Here is a 14,620-nt window from a genome sequence, read left to right as displayed (position 1 = left end):
GCACTGTAAAAATGCCACAAACAGCAATATCAGGGTTAACTTCCCTTCCTCAGTGGGCTGTGTTTTGTCTGGGCTCTGAAACCTAGAGATAAATATGCAAGCTTGCAATCAGTGGGATTTCAGTGTTCCTGGCTGTAATGAGGAACAGAGGTTGCTTTGCTTTATTTTCCTGTGATTCCTGGGAAGAGGTGAAGAGGGGAGATGAAACCTCCTTGGCCTTGGAGGACAGGGCTGTACTGGAGCTGGTGTTTGTGCTGCTGGGAGTGGGGATGGGGATGTGTAGGATGGAAGGAGACAAACATGAAGCTGTAGGAGGTAAGTGCTGGGATCCAGGGATGATGGCACACCCTGATGCTGCTTCATGGCCATCCCTCTCTGGACCCAGTGTGGTTGAAGGCACCTGGATGATATCCTGGACTGGGATGAAGGGGATACCCTGACAGCAGCACACCTCAGGCTGCACCTGGATTTCTCTAGACCACAGTTGGTGAACTTCCTGACTGGTGGAATAGGTAAATGGCTGTCCAGAAGCCTCAGTGCTTTACCAGGGGTCACTCTGTAAATCTGTGCCAGAAACTACAGGGAAAAAATACCAGCAAAGCCATGCTGTTCATTTATCCATCCATCCATCCATCCATCTCTCTCTCTCTATATATATATATATATACACATATACATACTTATATATATATATATATATAACTTCAGTTCCACCAACTATCAAATTAGGCTGTATGCAATTTAATATCTGAGTCTCTCTATTCTGGCTGCTGGAGGAGACTCCTGATTTAGGTGGTAGCACCCCAGCCAAGGGTTTTCCTTGTGCCTGGGTGCCTGGCAGCATGCAGCCTGTCCAGCATGCAGAAGTCTTTGTCCCCTGAAGGTAACAAATGCTGTTTTGCTGCAGTTTAATTACCTCAGTTTACCTGGGAGGAGCTCAGGCATGGTGAGTGCTCCTGGGGAGACCCAAGGGTCCCTTTGGCTCCACAGACATGAGGAGAATGAGCAGCATCAGTCCTGCTGCTTGGTGAGGGGGTTGTGCAGTTCAGTCCTGCACATCCCTGGAGGGGGACATGTCCCAAAAAACCAAGGGCAGAACTGGTGTTGGTGAGCTGGCATGGAGCTGCAGGAATCAGAGCTCATCTTCCAGTGGTGCTTTAGGAGGTGAATACTGACACTTGCAATTTATACACCTCTGTTTTAGGTTGTTCCAGACCATGCCCAGCAGAAAATAATGAGTTTCCTGCTCTTCAGTGCCAGCTGTTTTTGTTTCCTGGAGTGCTTCAGCAGCAATGATTCTGTTTGTTTTCCAGAATGAAAAGCTGAATCAAAACAGAGCTTTGAGCAAAGAGATCCTGACGTTGTTTGGCCAGGGTGACCTCAAGCTTGGCAGAGGCAAGAGAGGGAGGGATGAAAGCTTCTGCTGTCCCTGTCTGCTGTCTTTAGGGAATATTTACACATTTGTGATGTGTAAACTGCATGCCATCAGCATGGCTCGGGGTGCTATGGACACCACCTGCACTGAGCCACCTCAGTGGCTGCTGATCCTGGCACTGCCAGCACTGCTGGGGGTTGCAGGTGAGGGAATGAGGCAGTTTCATAATTGAGGGTAAATCTGTCTGTCTGAGAAGGATGCTCTTGGGTTTCCCTGGGGCTGCCTTGAGTGAGGCCAGCTCTGCCCCAGCTGTCTGGAGTGGGAAATTGGAGCAGGGCTGTGGTTGGGTTTTGGGCCAGAATTCCCCTGACTGAGCTCAGCCCTGCCCTGGGTGCTGCAGGGAGGCAGGAGGGGGAGCCCCAGCAGTGATGCAGAGGAGGGAGGGAGGAAGGCAGGAGGTCTGGCTGGGCAGGTGTCCTGCTCTCCTTGCCCCAGCTGCTGAGACAAGGGACAGGGGCAGTGAATGGTGGAAACACTGGGGAAAGTTGCTTGGAGAAGAAATAGAGCCATAAGGGTCTGGAAGAAGGTCAGAGATAAAGAATATAAAGAGAGGGAAGGAAGTGGGAGATTGGTCTGGGGGTGCTGATGGATGGGTATGGGCAGGAGTAGTCAGAAAGAAGCAGCTTTAAGAAGCCCAAAAGGCTGAAGGAGGTGGGAGGAGGAGAGAATATGGACAGAGGGGATTGTAGAGGAGCTGCAGGGGACAGGGAAACGCTGCAGCAGCAGCACAGCTGTGACCATCAAAGCCAGCTTCTTGCTAGAGCCTGGAACTGTTTTTAATCCCAGAATCTCGGCTCTTTTCTGCCGTCTAGCTGCCAGACTTGTTGAGCATGTGTGTCTGTCACCAGCACTGATCCCTCACTAAAGCAGAGTCCTTTCCTGGCAAGTGTGTTCTCCTGTTAGTGCTCTCCTCTCTCCCTGGAGCTGTGTGCTCAAACCACAGCCTTGCTGCTGAGCCAGGACCAAGGAGACTGCTGCAGTTCCAGCAAAGGAACTTGCTTCCAATAATAACTTTCTTTGTGTATAAAATATAGGAAATTGCCTTAGAGCCAGAAACCTTTTCATTTGAAGGATATCACTAGAAAATAAAACTCTCAAAAGTCAGGCAATGCTGAATTTTTGTGTCTAAAATGTGTCCTTCCTATATGTTCACAGTACAAACTTGCAGATGGCATTTGCAAGTCAGCAAGGATAAAGGCAGAAAAATGTTTATTGTCCAGCTTGCCCAGCTCAGAGTTCTTAGGTGTTCAGTGAGGAATTTTTACTGAGTGATGGCCTCATTTTAGTCCTACTCCTGTTTTTATTTGCATAGGAGGCAAAGTGGGAAAAACAAGCCTTTCAAGGGAAGGGTCCAGTTGCATCCAAAAGGGCTGATGACAGCTTGAGCATGAAGGCCATGGCAGAGGAATCCCTGTGTCCCATGATGGAAAATGGCTGTGTGGGAAGGCAGGATGCTGTGTGGGGGGAGAACTGCTTAAACCTGTGTGAGGGCTGTTGTGACCATCAAACCATGGGCTGGCTTTCATCTCCTGTCATTTGAACCTAAACAAATTCCCTCCTGAAGTGTTCTTTCCCCACTGAGGCACTGGGAAAACAGATGAAGAGAGGTGCAGGTTTTAGGTGTCTCTCAAAAGCTGCTGGGGAAAGTGACTTTCTTCCTGCTCACCCACCTCTGCTTGTTTGTTAATTGAGAGGAGTGAGAGCCTGTGGGGAGGCAGGGTATGAATTCACTGCTGTTCTTACACCTGCTGGAAAGGGGCACCCCTTTGGGAGAATGAGATTGATGGTGTCACATCGTGGAACTGCTGGCACCAGACTGCCCAAGCAGCCTCATGGTGAGTCACCTTCCCTGGAAGTGTTCAGGAAACAGCTGGACATGGCACTCAGAGCTGTGGTTTTGTTGACAATGTGATGTTTGGTCAAAGGTTGGACTCGATAATCTTGGAGGTCTTTTCCAATCTTGATGATTCTGTGAGCCTGAGCTGAGGCAAGCAGCACCCTCTCCATGTGGCAGCCAGCATTTTTAAAGCTGTTTTTGTTTGGATTTGGGACATCTGCTTTTGAAATCCCAGAGACATATTTCAGAAGTGGGGAAATATGTATTGCAGGGTGAAAATCATGTTTGGGAGGAGATGAGGAAGGGGAGAGAATCAGGTCTGGCTGTGTTAGCTGCTGGGAAGCTGTTGGGGCCAACTGCATTCATTTCCTGAAGGCCTTGGGAAATCCCTCTGGGAATTCCCAGTAATCCCCTGGCACTGGGAGGGGCAGAGCACTCATGGTCCCTGCCATCTGCAGAAGTTTCAGGATGGATTGTGCCATCCCCAGCCTGAGCACTGAGCATTTCCTTGCTGCATTGCCAGGGAAATTGGGGGTGTGTTGATGAGAAGAGGTGCTGCTTCTTGGCAGAGCTCTTCCCAATAAGCTGGGAATACAAGAGGCTGAATTTGTTTTTCTTGACAGATGCTTTGCTGTGGCAGTGTCTTACTCAGCCCATGGTGTGTGGGAACCTGCGTGGGAGAGCAGCATGGTAAACAACCTGCTTTTTAAGGCTGTGGAAATTAGAGGCCTCGTTGGCAAGCTGCCACATGGAAATCTCCAAAGTTCCTGGGTCAGCTGTGGGATCTGAGCTCAGTTTTTTGCTGGACCACTTGGGCTCCTCAGCTGTGGGGTGAGCAGTCCACCAGGAGAATCCAGGTGTAGCAGGGTGGTGATTCAGGGGTTGATCATCCTGCCCAGCCAGCCCAGGGCTAGTGCAGCTCCAGGGGAGAAGCTGAGGCCTCTCATGACAGCACTCAGAGGCCCCAGTGGCAGAAGAAGGGGAATGTTTAACTTGTCCTGTTGAATTAGCTTTCCCAGGTACTTTGCTCCTGACTAGATTCCAGTTGTGCTTTGGGATCCACTTTGCTTTCTCGTGGAGAAAAGTGCAGTGCCCTTGGTGAGGAAGGTTTGAGATTTCACCCTAGAGATGGCTGCTTGTTGAGTAACATTTTACTTCTTTGTGGAGATGCTGCAAAACTTTGGCACCCTCTGGACACAAGCTGCTTCATATTCCCATCTCAACTGGCTTTCTGTTCATCCTGGTTGCTTTGTGTGTTTTGTCTTTGTGTTCCATAAAGAGTGTTCTCCTGCTCCTCCTTCTTTTGAGGTTGATTTTAAACCCGTGTCTGTAGCAAACTACACTGCCTGGACATAAAAATGTGAGTTTTCAGCAGATTTAATTGATTGTCAGACATTGTATGAACACCTTTATTTCAATACCAAAACAGCCAACGTCTGAAGCTGCCCCAAAAGGGGGATGTCCCCAGAGCATCCACTTTAAAAACAGCTTTAAACTGCACTTGGTTAAAAATAGGTTTGACTTGGCTCTGGTGCTTCCCTGTGTGGGCAGGGCCTCCCAGGAGGGAGTTGTGATCCCTGCTGTGGAATCACCCACAGCCTGTGAGCTGCTGGTGCCTGTGGCAGCAGGAGCAGGGGGGTTCAGGGTCTCCCTGCCACCAATTCTGCTTTTCTGGAGGATTTTGCACAAGTGATGGGAGCCCTGACTTATAAATGCTGTCACTCTGTTCCTGCTACTTCTGCAGCCAGCGTGGTTTGAGCTCTTCTAAATTTATCAGAGGGTTTCTGGCGCATGAATTAATCATGTCAAAGATCAAAGTTGCTCTGTTAGTTTTTTCCTAGTTTTAATGAATAATGTATTAAAATGTTTTCCTTCCCTAGTAAATCTCATCTCAACGTTTTTCTCTGGAGTTTAGTAAGTGGGAGGGACCAACAGGAGGTTTTACAAAGGAAATTTGCTTGCCTAAGCCCAAGGAAAGAGTAATGATTGTAATTGTGAGGGGAGGAGGGAGAGGAATCAGTTTAAGTCTCTAATGAGCCATGCAGTGAGAAGTGTTTTGGGTTTTATTGGGGTTTTTTTGCCTGTTCTTATGTAGGTCAGTGTGACAGGAGTGGGTTATGGAACAGTTGGAATGCAGGCAGGTCTGAGATGGCAGGGAAGGGGCTCCCTTGTGAGGAGGGAACGGGAGGGGCTGGGGTGACTTTTAGATTCTGCTTCAGCCAGAGGGAAGCACCTGTCTGGGATACAACCAGAGTAATTTATTTTGCTTTTTGAAACTGTGTCTTGCTGGGTAAGGGACAGATACAAGGTGGCATTCTGGTCTCAGTGCCAGTCTGGGGCTCTGACTGCCTCTGTTCAGTGCTCAGGTTCCTCTTGTCTCCCTCAAATCCCTCTTCTGAATTCTAAATAAAATCCTTTTCTCCTGGAGTCTCCTCTCTATGCAAGCTGAGATGGTTGTTTGCCATCATTGCCCAAGCCTGGTTTCTCTGGCAAACAAATACATCCTGAGGTTTTGCAAATGAATGCAAAAACTTGAAGAGATGGAATGGTAAGGTTACTCACTATAGAAATGAGTGGAAAGGCTTTTCCATTGACATTTTTCAGCCTTGTGCAACATACTGTGGTGCCTTGCTTCCAAGCTGTCAACATCTGCAAGCAAATGTCTAAAACCAACTTTTCTTAGGGGAAAAAAAAAACTTTTCCAAGAAAACTCATGTAATAGCAAATGTGGAAAAGCTGCTCTGTGCATGTCTGAAAGCCTGTGTGGCAGTTGGGATTAAAACTTTATGCAAAATAACATGTATGGTGTTCATAACTGGTTGGGAGACTTGAAGAGGCAGAAAAACACTTGTTTTAGAGGTTCTCAAGCTGCCTTCTTCCTGCTCTCATGTTCTCACAGAAGTTATGCAAACAGATTAAAAGCAGCTATTCCTGCCTCAGCCCCAGCTCTGGGCTGCACCCTTGGCTTTGCAGTCATCTCCTCTCCTGAGGATGAGGATGCTCCCAGCAGCCACACACTGGGAGAGCTGCAGGGCTGTCCTGCTCTCCCTGTGCTGCCACAGCCAAGTCCAAGAGGCTGAAGAAAACTGAGCCCCCCAAAAGTTTCTCTTCTGTCTTAGCTACTGGTACCACCAGAGCTTTGGCTCGTGTAATTCTAGAAATAAGCCTGTGGTGTGCTTTTTTGGCATGATCACCAATATTGTGTGAACCTCGCTGATCCTGTTCTCACTGCTGCCACACTGAAACATCATCCTTCAGTCCTCAAATGCTGTTATCACTGAGAGCTGAGGCGAATTTATGTCCTGGATCTGGCAAGAAAACAAGGAAGATGGATCTGCCCTGCTTCAGCACTTGGACAAGAAACAGAGGTCCTGCCTCCAGTGCACAGTTCTCTGTGATTTGATGCAGGGATGATTGCATGTTTGCATTTCCAAGACTGCTAATAGTGTTGTTTCTTACTCCTGAGTGGGGAAAACTTTTTTTGGATTCATTGTTCCTTCTTTCAGACAATATTGACAGGTTGGCATCTCAAAAGATGAGCTGCCCTTAACATGGCTTTTCTGTGAAGTCCTGGAAGTCAGCAAAGTGCTGCCAGTCCTAGCTGGCTCTTTCTCTGATCTTCACACAAAACTTTATCCAGTTTCAGAGGGCAAAACAGCAGCTGGATCAAACACAGGTCCCTATGTTTGATGTGCCACATGTTTGCTTTGCAAGGAGCCTCTCCTGGGGCTGGAACCAGAGTGCAGAGACTGGGTTGTGCACAGAATGGTAAAAGCAGCAGAAGGATCCGCTGCTGCTGGGAGAGAAACCCCATGTGGTCACCTCTTTGTGGAGGTGGCTGTTTTCCACCTGGCTGATTTGTGTATCCAACTTAACTTTTGAGGAGAGCTGAAGAAAAGCTTTGTAATTAAAAAAAAAAAAAAAAGGGCTTTCACTCTGCAGTACTAATGTTAGGGAAACAGAATAGGATGTTTAAATCCTTTTCCCTTTTCAGGGTCAGGCTTCTTCAATTGTCTGTTTGTGTTTACAGCATTTTAATTAGCAAAGCTTCTCGTGGTTTTGACCATCCACAGGTTCATGGTGATAAAACTCCTGCTTAAAAGATGCAAAACCTTAGTAAGGGATTTTTGTCATAACTTACATGTTTTCCAGCCAGAAAAATAAACACATTGGTTTAGCCTCAGTTTATATTCAGTAGATGTGAGGAAGCCCACTGTTAGGTAAATATTGAGAGAACACCTACATACTGATGGCTGGAGGGTGTAGGGGGGTGAATTAATTTCCTTGATCTGATTTTTATGTATTCTTTTCCTAAAACACCCACTACTACTCACTGGTAGGGCATGAGCTAGATGAGCATTTAGCATGATCTGGGATTGTTTTTCAGTGCTGGGGTGCTTGTAAGAAGTGAGGAATCTCTTAATCTCCTATCTTGATTTTTATACTCCAGTAAAATCAGTGGTTGGTCTTTGCCTTGTGCTTGTGTGTGACTCTGCAAGGGGAGCTTGCCTGCAGTGCTCCTAGGGGAGGAAAATGTGGATACTGCTTCTGGTACTGATAAAAAAAAAGGGTTAATTAAGTTTTTGCCTATTAACATTGTTGATTTAAGGCTTTTACATTATTTTTTAAAATATCTGTATTTCTTCCAAATTAAAATGCCATGGTGTGTATGGGAGGGTAGCACTAGGAGCTGTCATGTGTGAGGAGGTACCTGGCTGACCTTTGCTGTGCTGCTGTTAGAGCAGTGGTGGTAGCACCGCAGTGAGATTTACTTCCAGCAGATGAGACCTTGAGTCAAACATTTCTAAACACACCACTTCATCCTGCAGCCCTTCCTCTTGTTTTCCTGCTGTAGTTACACCCCACTGTAAGGATTTGCCTGACAGAACCCCCTGGAATACAAACTGGGCAGGGGGAAAGGAGGGATCTCTGCCCAGGAAGCTCAGGGGGCAGGTGGGGTGGGGATGGAGGCTGCTGGGTGGGTGAGGCTGTGCTGGTGCTTGCCTTTGTCCTCAGATGACTTGGTGGGTTATTTATTCTCCTCTCCCGCTGCATGTATAATTTCCACTGCCATAAACACATGTTCAGTGTGAGTGCAGAGGAGGAAAGGGGAAGAGGCTTTTTAGTGTTGAACTTTGTAGTTAAGGTTTGCAGATAGGCAGGCACAGTGGATACCCCATAGTTACAGATGTCCCAGTTGAACCACGGATGTGGAACCTCCCTTCACTGAGCAATTACTTGTCTGCTTTTATAGCAGTATTTGGACATTTGAACTGTTCATGGTGGTTGTTGCTTTACCAGAGGTTAGAGGCTTTTAAAAGTCTGGGTTTTTTTAATTGTCTAGAATGGCTTTGTTTTATAAAACAATCTCTGTGTCCAGAAGGAAAATATGTATCCTATAGGAAACTGGCCAGAATGCAAAACATGAACTGGGAAAACATCTCTGTGTAGGGGAATACAGTATGGGTGAATGAAGGTGGCACAGAATGTAATATTATCCCCCAATGAGTTGCAGCTGGACCAATTACTAAAGATTAGGAGCAGGCCTGATGTTAACAGGCCACACCTGTAGCCAATAAGAACAGTGGTATAAAAGAGTGGATTGGTGGGATCTGGAGTCAGATGGCTGCTGCAAGGACCAGGAACAGTCAGTGCTTAGAGGAGCTGCCTGTGAGAAACATTGAGGAGGTATGAAACTGGTGGTATGGAATCCTTGCACCATAATGATAATAGAACTGTTGATATATAAGACAACATCTCTATATCCTCTGACACCAAGGGTGGGAGGCATGAGGGGCTCCGTGTCACAGAATCGTAAACTGGTTTGAGTTGGAAGAGACCTTAAAGATCACCTCATTCCAGCCCTCTTCTATGGGCAGGGACACTTTGCACTAGAGCAGGTTGCTGCAAACCCCATCCAGCCTGGCCTGGAGCACTGCCAGGGATGGGGCAGCCACAGCTTCTCTGGGCAACCTGTGCCAGGGCATCACCACACTCACAGGGAAGAATTTCTTCTTAATAACTCATCTAAATCTATTCTCTTTCAGTTTGGATCTGTTCCCCCTTGTCTAGCACTATGTACCCTTGCAAACACTCTCTTCAGATTCCTGGTGGGCTCCCTTCAGGTACTGAGAGGCTGCATTAAGGTCACCCCAGAGCCTCCTCTTCTCCAGGCTGAGCAATCCAAATTCTCTCAGCCTTTCCATTAGCAGGCTCCAGTGCTGTATTGATGGATTATTTCTGCCCACAGCCTCTCACCCAGTGGCACTGGGACCTGCTGAACAGATGTGCTGGGTGTGAGCTGAGGAACTTCCATCCTGCTGGTTGGGAGGAAGGAGGTTTTGGTAGCCATATGTTTCACCATTTCAAAATCACTTGCAGCTTGTTGGAGGGATGAACTTGCCAGCTCTATGGTGTGGTGTGTGGGATGCATGAGCACCCAAGCCCTGAGACAGAGGGGTTTATTCTGTGGGATGTGGTTGTATATGTAGATCCACTAAATCATGTGGCAGATGGTCTCCTGCAGCTACACCTGGGTTCACGGTATGGCTGAGGTTGTGCTAGGCTCTCCCTCTCCTTTTCACTTGAGCCAGCAGCAGAAAATGAGAAGAAGAGTGCCCAAAAGAGTTGATGGCATGTGGAAAGTAATCCAGGCCTTCCTAAAGCCTGCTTAGTAATGCTCAGCTTTGTTATATTGTAAATTGAGGTGAACATAAGCATGGGTGTGAGGATCACCTGAAAGATGTGCAGTATCAGCAGAACATTAGCAGGGTCTGACAGCCAAGTAGTGGGAGAGAGTGTGAAATTTGAGGAGTGTTTTAAATATGAGTTAGCTTTTAGTAAAGAAAAAACCCCAACTTGTGGCATGTGCATTAATGGCAAGCAGGTCTGCAAGATGGAACTGTTGTGCTGTGGGGTTTGGGTGTCTGGAGAACGAGGGATGGAACCAAGTACAGCTCTAGGGAGAAGACTTCAGGCTGGCCCTGGATGTGGTCCACCAGTGCAGGCAGCATGGAGACTCCCTTTGTATCCCAGGAAAAAGCAAGTGCCTGTAATTTTTTGGGCTTTGTGAACTGTTTCAAAATTGCAGTCTGTCTGAAGCTGGGCAAACCACAGGGATGCACAGCAGGGTCCCATGGGTGGCTTTGCAGGCTCTCATCAACTGTCTCCTATTCCTGGTGCCAAGGATTGGTTTCCTCTTGCCATGTGTGGTCCGTACTGCATGGGAGAGCTCCAGGGAGGTGATTACCCCATGCTGCTTCTTGGTGGGAACCATAAAATACCCAGAAACTGTAGGAGCTAAATTGGGAACGTACTCTTTTAAACCCTGCTAAACAGGGGCTTAAAGGGCATTAGCTGTTGGACTTCTAATGGAGCAGGCTGGTAACTGGATTGCTTCTTTTGCTTCTTTAGGTGATTTACTCAGGTGCTCACCACCCACTCAAGCCCTGTGCTTCCCTTTCCATGCCTCAGAAGTTCTCCTCTGCATGCTGAACACCCATACAGGACACTTTGCCAGTTGAGGTGTTTGGCCCTGATCCAGGAAAAACAATTATGTGTTTGCCTAAACCTAGATCAAAGTGATGATCTCTTCAATTTGAAGTTGGGCACATTCTGTAATACTATAAGGATTTTTTTTTTTTTTATTCTCACATGAAGTTGCAGGAGGCTCGGGCTCAGCAAAGCAGAGTCTCTTCATCTTTCTTTTAGAGAACCTCTTGGTTGACCTCTTGAGGTTCTTCTTGGGCTTGTTTCCTGTGGTAGATAACAAGGCAGCTGAACTTGTGCAATGATGGTTGAATGTTTGAGAGGAATATTAAACCTCCACAAATCAGATCTCACTTCTGGAGATCAAAATGACATCTTGTGTGTGGGGAAGAGGCAAATTATCTCCCAGCTGCAGAGTTCCTCCAGCTTGCTGTCATGTGTTTCTGGTTGCCCGCTGACAGAGGCTGCTGAGCTGGATGGACCAATGTTCTGATCCAGTCTGGTAATTCCTGTGGTCCCCTGAGTCCTGTTGACCTCAGAGGGAATTAAACACATGTTTAAGCACTTCCCTACAAAGGCAGGCACTTCTGAGCCAGTCTGTGCCCAGCTGCTTGGAGGTCTGCACTGGAGAAGGCAGGTTTCTGTTAAATGTGTGCATCAGCCTTACCACATCCTTTTTCTTGGTGTGTTGAAATGGGAAAATCCTAATTTGTGGCATGCACTTCCATTTAAAAAATAAATGCAAGCTGTCCTAAAGTCAAACCATGCTCTGTGTCACAGTGATGCCATTGGGTAGGAGGTTTCAATCAATGCCTGTGGAAGGGACATGTGCACAAATGGCTGGGAGAGCTCAGCAGAAAACCCGTGGGCTTTATGGCTGGCTTTGCTTCCAAACCTGTAGCAAGAGTACCAAGAGGAATGCATCCTGTGGCTCACAGCCCCTTGAAGTGGCTGGGCTCAGTACTGACAGGATGGTTTCCCTTATCTTGACTCCTACAAAGAGGACCAGGAAATATGCCTGTGATGTGGGATTCCTGCATTTCAGGCCTTGATCAGGTTGACAGCTTTTCCTCTATTTCCAGCACCCCCCTCTCCCCAGTGGTTAATCAGCAAAGCCAGTTGAAAGCAGGGAATTGCTCTGCCCCCTTTTTGTGGCAAGATAAGTGGGAGGGTGACAGCTGTGTTTGGGTCCTGCTGCTAATCCCCTGCTCTGGGAGTTCACAGACCTGTCCCTTCCTGTGGAATTATATCCATGCAGAGGGTTTGGCAGGAGCTGGCTTTGCTCTTGCATCCAGTCCACGCTCAAAACAAGAGTCCTGAACACAGAACATTGTTGTACAGTCACTTCTGGCAGGCTCTGGTCTGTTCTCCCCCCCAAAAATGCCCTTGTTTTCAGAGCCTTCGCAAATGAACTAACTTGAAAACTGCAAATTTCATTTCTTTCTTCTGAGGCAAGTGTGCCTCAGATGAGGCTTTGATCTGGGAAGCTCAGCTGAGTCTGCCCAGGTCTGCGTGAGGATCCCAGAGGCCAGCTGGCTGGGATATGCAGTTTGGACAGCTGCTCCCAAAATGGGAATGGCTGTCTTGGTCTAGAGCTCAGTTCGTGCCCTTTGAGAGACACTTGTTTTGTGTAAATTGAGCTTTGCTAGGAAATTGTTATGTGACTGAACTAAACTCAGTAAAAAGATTAGATTATGTTGATAGATAATTAAATTGTGATATTAGATTGTGCCAGAGGAGTTTGGACTGGACATGAGGAAGCATTTTTTTGATAAGAGGTGATTCAGACATGGAAAAAGGCTTTATAGACAGGTGGTGAGTGCCTGTCATATTTAAGAAGTGTTTGAGTAATGCAATTAAAATACATAAATTTTTGGTTCATTCTGATGTTGTGATACAGTTAGACTGGATTATTATTGTAAGTCCCTTTTAACTGAAATAGTCTACTCTGTTCTAAAATTAAATTACATTTTGGGACAATTCAGATCTGAATGCCAGCAGTTCCTAGATCCCTGCTTTCTAGAACTATGAAATGTTACCTAACCTTTGGAAAACGAATCCTTTCAAGGAAGCTGTGTGGCACATATCAAACAACTAGCCATCCTTGAGAAAGTAGCCTTTTTTTTTTTTTTTTACTAGCACAGGGAGTATTGGAAGTATGTAAAAATGCTGCAAATAGTGATAAAGAAATGTAGCATGAGAATTCCAAAGGTGGATGAACACTGATCTCAAAGAAAGGCACTGCTTCCACTCAACAAGTGTGGTGGTGGTTAGTTGGTTATGTCTAGTCTTGTTTTCAGGAGTTATTGCCCAAAAAGCTGTGAGTTATGACAACTCATTAGCCTTGAGCTTCTGGAATTGCATCTTGTGTGTTAATAGGTTACTGGCCTGCCTCAACATGGAAGAAGAGTGAGGGGAAAATAGGAAAAGGCAGATATTTCTAGATGAAAAATAAAATTTTGAGCTAAAAGGGACATTGCAATTAAGTTCTGTACCTGCTCCAGATGCCATCCTTGTTCTAGACCACAGTCCCCTGACTTCTAAACTAGGGATGTAATTGTGGCTTGTGAAAGCAGTTTATCATAGAATCACAGAATGGTTTGTGTTGGAAGGGACCTTAAATATAATCTAGTTCCAACCCTCTGCCATCATCCCACCTTCCACCAGAGCATGTTTCTCCAGGCCCATCCAGCCTGGCCTGGAACATTTCCAGGGATGGAGCAGCCACAGCTCCTGTGGGCAACATCTGCCAGGGTCTCACTTCCCTCACAGTCATTAATTTCTTCAAAACATCCAATCTAAACCTGCTATCTTTCAGTGTGAAGGCATTCCCCCTTGTCCTGTCCAAAGTCCCTCTCCAGCTCTCTTGTAGCCCCCTTCAGGCACTGGAAGGAGATCTAAGGTCTCTCCAGAGCCATCTCTTCTCCAGGCTGAACAGTCCCAGCTCTTCCAGCCTGGCTTCGCAGCAGAGGGGCTCCAGCCCTGGCATCATCTCCATAGCCACCTCTGGGCCCACATCCTCCTTAGCTTGAGGGCCCAAACTGAATGCTCTAGCAAAACCAGAAGCAAGAAGCATGTGTGATGCCCTCAATGTTTTGTTGTCCTCTTTTCTCCTCCTCCCCCTGCACAGGGACCCTGCAGAGGGACCGGATCTTCAAGAACCTGACTCGGAAGCGGCAGCGGGCGATGCGCAGGCGGGTGCACCAGGTCAACGGGCACAAGTTCATGGCCACCTACCTGAGACAGCCCACCTACTGCTCTCACTGCAGGGAGTTCATCTGGTAAGAGCAGCCCAAACACCCTGGCACAGGGCTGCCCAGTCCTTTGTGTTCTGGGGACAAGGCGCCCCCAGTCCTGAATGTCACTTAGGACTTTACCCAGGGCCTCTGCTGTGATCCCTTTGGCCATCAGGTTTGGGAGGGTACGTTAATGCTGCTGAGAGGCCAGAGGTGATTTGTATCTTAGATGCTGGAAACAAACTGGCTTGGTGTGGGAATGTGGCAGTGTCCGTCCCTTGTAACCACAGATTATTCCCCTCATTTCAAGGGAAAAAAAGTATGAAGCAACCTGAAGAAAGACCCGACTCACTGGAGTGGAGAGTTGAGATTGCACTGAGGAAAAAAGCCAGTTGCTTGAAAGTTTAGAGAAAATGCCTGAGAACAGAAAAGCCATCAGAGAGGTGTGAAGTGATGCACGTGGAGGAGTAGGCAGAGCAAGGAGAAAAACGTAGATATGCCTCAAAAGAACATGGAGTGGGAGAAATAATAACAGGGTGTGGGCTGCTGGGATCAGTGTAATATGTGTGGTGTGTGTTGTAATGAAGTGAGGTATCTGAGAAATGAGAGTGAGGGGGAATATGG

General features: G+C 47.1%; 1 protein-coding gene across 1 annotated transcript in view; it reads left to right on the top strand.

Annotated features, from left to right (window-relative positions):
- The window catches only part of PRKCH (protein kinase C eta), a 114,458-nt gene that overhangs the window by 33,351 nt on the left and 66,487 nt on the right, over nt 1–14,620 (top strand). The window contains exon 3 of the mRNA XM_058025971.1: nt 13,891–14,041. Coding sequence (XP_057881954.1) covers nt 13,891–14,041 — 151 coding nt within the window. The remainder of the gene's footprint in view (nt 1–13,890; nt 14,042–14,620) is intronic.

This window comes from Melospiza georgiana, chromosome 6 (assembly GCF_028018845.1).
Source record: "Melospiza georgiana isolate bMelGeo1 chromosome 6, bMelGeo1.pri, whole genome shotgun sequence".
Taxonomy (NCBI): domain Eukaryota; kingdom Metazoa; phylum Chordata; class Aves; order Passeriformes; family Passerellidae; genus Melospiza; species Melospiza georgiana.
The sequence above is the reverse complement of the archived record's forward strand: the minus strand, read 5'-3'. Positions and strand labels throughout refer to the sequence as shown.